General features: G+C 39.4%; 1 protein-coding gene across 1 annotated transcript; it reads left to right on the top strand.

Moving 5' to 3' along the window:
- Positions 1–808: 808 nt before the first annotated feature.
- On the top strand, positions 809–5,392 carry LOC122560828 (myeloid-associated differentiation marker homolog). Its single transcript, XM_043711971.2, has one exon. The coding sequence runs from the start codon at positions 897–899 to the stop codon at positions 1,770–1,772; it is 876 nt and encodes a 291-aa protein (XP_043567906.2). The 5' UTR covers positions 809–896; the 3' UTR covers positions 1,773–5,392.
- The last annotated feature ends 742 nt before the right edge of the window (positions 5,393–6,134 follow it).

The following is a 6,134-nucleotide window of genomic DNA, read 5'->3' as shown; positions in this document are numbered from 1 at the left end:
TTCTACTGCTACCTGTAAATATATAATTTTCATTAAAACTGTACTGTTACTATCAAGGCTTACAAAATCAATTCAGACTTAAGAGACAGATCAGACCTGATCTAATGGAATGGAAAAGCAGGCTTGATGGGCTGAATGGCCTCCTCTTCTCCTTGTATGCCCATCTAGTTGATGCAATCAAGTGGCATGGTGGCTTAGTGGTTAGCACTGCTGCCTCACAGTGCCAGCGTCCCAGGTTTGATTCCACCCTCGGGCTGATGGGAACCCAAAAAAAAACCCATTCAGAAAGCTGACTGTAAAACAGGAGTGTGCTGCAATTGTATTGGTATGGCCAGCCCATTTCACAATGTCTACATGATAGCGGCATGCTGTTATACAGCTTTATTGGATAGGAACTGGCGATGCTTCAATTCTGCATTTCAGGCCTTGTGTCAGTGAACAGCTAATTTCACTTTAGGTATGAATATGTGCCAGATTTTGATCTTACAACTGACATTGCAGTTTGGAAATCTTCTGCAAATTTTGCCGACCAAAGATCTGCAAATGGTGAATTTGGAAAGTTGTGATTCGATTACCTTCTTCATGAGTAATTAAGACAGGAAAGAACAAAGACTTGTTTGAAGACACTTTGACCTGACAACAAATGGTGTACACAGCAAACTGTTCGGGGCACACACCTCTATTTGCACTGCATTTCCCAACTGTGATAGCAAACAAGCCTCCTCTTATCCTGGGTGTTGTACTGAGATATGACTCATCTAGAGAAACGCTTGCACAGGAGTGCGTCACACTCTGTGTTTAAGTGTGGACTGGAGTGAAGATTATCCCGGCAGTTACTGCAGAAGGAGCATCCGCCAACTGTACCATTTTTGTGAGTTCCACCATTGTTGAGGAAGATGCCTGGGATTGTGAATTATAAATCAGTGACAGGTCCAGTAGGAATTGTAAGATTCTTCGAAATCTTTCTCTCATGTACAGCTTTCAGCCTGGTCGCCCATGTGAGGCAATACAGCGGATCTTATGGAGGTTGGTGCATGTTTTCCTGGTGCTTCTCATTCACTGTCTCAGTTCTGATTGTTTTGCTGGAGCTGACAGCCCTGAACTCGAGGATTCCGATATCCTGGGATGACTTCACAGCTTCCTTTGCAATGCTTGCTACACTGATGAACTTAACAGCCTCGATTATCTACCCAACCATTTTCCTCACGCCCAACATTCAGACCGGCGAAGACTTTAAAATAGCTGCCACTGTCATGAGTTGCTTGTGCTTTGTTGCTTATGCGATCGAAGTTGGCCTCACCCGGGCAAGACCTGGTGAAATCAATGGATTTTTAAAGACTGTTCCTGGACTCCTGAAAGTGTTGGAAGCTTTCATTGCCTGTATTATCTTTGTGATTATCGAGGGCTCATATCACGTCAATGCCGGGCGGCAGTGGTGCATGGCTGTGTATTGCATATGCTTCATCATCACCTTTTCTATTATCATTCTAACCATAGCAAAACTCATTACAAGGCTACCCTTTCCAGTTGAGAGATTTTTGACAGCCTATAACATAATGGCTGTATTAATGTACCTTACTGCAACAATCATCTGGCCAGTCTTTTGTTTCAGTGAACACTATGGCCAGCCAACCAGACCATCCTACTGTGGCAAAAGCCACTGCAAATGGGACAATCAGGTCATAGTAACTGTGTTAACCTTTGCAAATCTTATTGTATACATTGTGGATCTGGTTTATTCTGCCAGGTTAGTGTTTGTTTCTCAAGCATAGATACTTCCAAAACCACATCCATTGGTATTGGTGAAAGATAGCCCCGATTACTATTCTGAATGTGTGTAAATACATTGCATCTTTCCATTCTGCAAGCTACCTATCATTCTGATTATTGAAATCATAGCTCACAAAAGGAAATTTGCTTCCCTGTTTCCTCGGTTGTCCTCAATGCGTTTAAACAATAAACAGGGAAGCTACACAAAGTGGGAAGATCCCAAATATGATCTGCCTGTTTGTGGCTGACCAATAGGAACACTAGTGTCCACTTTGGCTATCTTTGCAATTCAGTGATACTAACTGTAGGTGAATGTATAGATAGGCACAAGTTAAGGACTGAAATTCAGATTGGCAGCAATCCCAGCAACACTGAGTCACACACAACCTTTAACAGCTCAGATTCCCACCAGATATTTATCGCTGGAACACTTTTGTGCCACTATATTCCAAACAGCAGTCAGTAGAGCCAGGGTGAAGACAACATTAAGAATATTGATTTGACGCTGTCTCCATTTTGCTGCTTAAATGTTTGCTGCTTTTCAATGTTGGAATATTTTTAGAAACAAGTCACCAGGGTTAGATTACTCACAAAGCAGACTCCTGTATGGATGTTAGATGAGTTCCAAGTTGCCCCTACTCAGAGTCTTGTAGCACATCACTGAGGCAGGTCATCGGAGTGCAGCGGTAGTGTTCCTACCTTTTGGCTAGCGGTCCCAAGTTCAAGTCCCACCTGCTCCAGAGGTGTGTCACAACATCCCTAAATTGCTTTTAAAAATGACATAGAAATACTCTTAATGAATTCTTGAAGTATTTGTTTAAGGCAGGTTTAATATAAAATGAAGGTGTGATACTTCTGGAAAAGATCCTTTGTTGTTGTACCCTAATGCTAATCTTGTGACCGTTTGGAAAGAAAATTGAACAAATTGTAATTTATTTTCATCAACAAAGAATCTGCAGCAGAGGCACAGGCCCAGCCAGTCTGTGCCTGTTATGTTATGCAAAAGCATCCTTGCGCTCTAATAAATGTTTCCTCAATCTAATTAGCTCCTTCCCACCTTGCATTCATATTACTGCATTCCATTTTCCCCACATGTATGCAACAAACCTGCCCTTCAATGTATGAATGCTCCCAGAGTCCTGTATGGCAATGTGTTACGCATTCTTGCCATATCTAAATCCTATGGTTTTTTTAGGTATCTATGTGATCAGTGAGGGTCTGATGAAACTCTTGTTCTGGCACAAACCTGAAGCGGTAACAATTTTCCCAAATCAACCCCATCAAAATCCTACTTAAAGGGTTCTCTTATTCTTCCTGGTTTGCAGAGAAATGAACTCTTGCCTGTTCAACATTCCCAGATAGTCACACCGTTGCAATTCAGATATCACCTTCATCAATCTTATCTGCATTTTCTCTCACTTTTCATATCCATTTTACATAGTAGATATCGAAACTGGGCACAGTATTCCAAATGTCATCTAACCAAGGTTCTGTGCAAACTTAATATACTATATAGTGTTTGTATTGCATTGTTTTATAAAGGAAGTCTGGTATTTTGTTTGACTCCTGTTTCTAATTCTGCAATTCACCCGTTAATATTCCCAGAGCTCTTTATTCCTCTATTCCATTTCATTACTCGTAGACTAAGGAATAAACTCCCTCATTCTACCGAACAAAATCAAGTGCTTCCCAGTTTGACAAACTGAATTTTATGATCCTTGTACTCAACTAATTATGCAGCAGTCTTGCAAATTATTGCCTGATCCCCAAGTATCATCTACAACTTTTGGCGCTGTAATTCAAATTTCCAAATCAACATGATTTATGTATGTGACATTTAACAACCATTTCACAGCAAGTGTTCCTGTTAGGTGAGTTGGCTAGATAGTTAGCTCTTAATGTCTAACAGCAAGAGTTCAATTCCTGCATTGACTGAGGTTACCATGAAGAACTCTCCTTCTTCCCTGAGACATGGTGACCCTCTAGTTAAACCACCATCAGTTGTCTCTCTCTAATGTAAGAGCAGGCCTATGGAAGTATCTATTTATTCTTACCCTTGCGTGACGTTTTCCCAGCATTTCTCGACTGAGTCAGTACCAGGCCTATGAATCCACACGCACTGATCTTTATTACACATGTGGCACCTTCTTGAAAGTCTTCTAAAAATGCTCGCTTTTACTTTTAGCTTTTCAAAGAATTCAATAAGAATGGTTAAACGTGGCCTTCCTTTTAGAAATCTGTGTCGACTACATTTTTGACTGTATTCCCAGTCTAGCTGTTATTTGATCATATTGGAAAAAGACTTTTGAATGTTTCCCTACCACTCCCTGAGTTGGTTCTCTCCCTCTTTGTGACAATGAGAATTACATTGTGTTGCCCATGTCCTCTGGCACAATTGGTGTTTCTATTACATTTTCACATGAAATATTAGTATCCTTTCCAGCCTCTATTGAGAAATCATGAGGGAAATCCACAGCACCCAAGGTCTTAAATCCATTATAGTTGATTAGTGTCTCTGTCCTTTCAATTTTAACTGTTTTAATAATCCTCTTAAATTATTCTACTCTTGACATTTCTCTGGCAGTTCCTTCAGTGTGAACTGCAGCAATGTATTGCTTCAGTATATGTACCATTTCTCTGGTGAGTTTATCTTGCAATTTTACTTTTTACTACTCCTATGTGTGTTTAATTCTCCTTCATTTACATGTGTTGAAAAAATAATTCACAATTTCATTCTACATTATTTGATAGCTTCATTTTGTGTTAGTCGAAGTCTCTTCAATACCTCGTTCCTAAGTGTATTATTATTCCGTCATTGTCCATTATTTTATCCAAGTTCTTTACTTTAGATTCAATCAGCCCTGATCTCTTTACTTATTCATGGGATCTCTTGGCTATTTGTTCTAATTTTGCATGGAATATATTATGTCTGAACTATATCAATTTTTCTGCAAATCCTTCTTTTTACACCAGAGAAAATTTCATTTTAACATTTAGTTAGTGGATTATGGTGAAATTTAATGTGAATCTGAGGGTGGATGTTATTTTATGACATCAAGAACAGGTTCACTTTTGCAAATGTTAATGGCAGAAAATGTATACTTAAAGGAGTATAACAATGTTCATTTGAAATAGCAGAAATGATTTGTGAAAATATCAGATTATTTTCTGAAAAATCCATACTTCTTTACAACAAAAATAAATGTATGACGAGCCATTTTAATGCAAATCCTTGCTAGTTACAGTGTAATATAAATATCGGTTGTTAGATGTTAAGCCACATTTTGCGTCCAGGTTCTGGGATTATTTTTGTATTGCATTCATTGTAGATGCTGGAGATGTTGTAAATGAAGTGTAAAGGGAAATGAATTAAAGACATTTTACATGTTCTACATAAATAAATAGCAAGAGTTTTGTTCACGATTCATTTTTCACTGTTACTATTGATTATATCCAGTGGAAAGGAAAATCCTGAGAGCCAAACAAAAAATGAAGAACTTACCAGAGACAGCATCCCATTTGTGAACTCACATTCTGACATTCGTGTTGGAGTATCCATTGCCATGCTTGATTAGATTCCCTACAATGTGGAGGCAGACCCTTAGGCCCAACATGTCCACACCAGCCCTCCGAAAGTAGCCCACCCAGGCCCATTTCCCTCTGACTAATGTCACCTAACACTATTGGCAATTTAGCATGGCCAATTTACCTGACCTGCACCCAGAGGAAACCCAGACAGACATGGGAGAATGTGCAAACTCCACACAGGCAGTTGTCCAAGGCTGGAATCGAACCTTGGACCCTGGGATCCATTGAGCCACTGTGCCGCCCCACGTTTCTATGCCATTAGCCTTGCCACTAGGTCTATTCAGGATGTTAAAAACAAAGCAGTCAGAAACATTGAATTGAATTGAATTCCATTCAATTCAATGTTTCCGATTGCTTTGTTTTTAACATCCTGAATAGACCTTGTGGATACTGAGAAGAGATGTTTGACCAGAGGCAGGGCATTAACCCTCTCCTTGTATTGTATTTCTAAATTCAAATGTTACAAAACTTGGGTATCACTGCTCTGAACTTGTAATTAGCTGGCACTGTAAATACAAGCACCAACCTTACATTCCCAACTTTCTTATGGTATCCTGCAATGCGGAATGGTCTGCAAAGAAAAATCCCAGAGGAAATAGACAAAAAGAGAATTCTCCCGTCAGTGCTTTTTATGAGTTTTTTAAAAATATGGTAACAAGAAATGTCTGTGATGTATGGCTACAAATGTTTGCTGTGCGTTCATACTTTATTAAAGTAAGTATTCTCAAGCGATTATTGTTTATTCGTTCACTTACTGTCACCATATTATGCAATAC

This window comes from Chiloscyllium plagiosum, unplaced genomic scaffold, assembly GCF_037043375.1.
Source record: "Chiloscyllium plagiosum isolate Xiang-an unplaced genomic scaffold, Cpla_swu_hap1 HiC_scaffold_20, whole genome shotgun sequence".
Classification (NCBI taxonomy): Eukaryota; Metazoa; Chordata; class Chondrichthyes; order Orectolobiformes; family Hemiscylliidae; genus Chiloscyllium; species Chiloscyllium plagiosum.
Note: the sequence above shows the minus strand (reverse complement) of the source record. Positions and strands in the feature narration are given on the sequence as shown.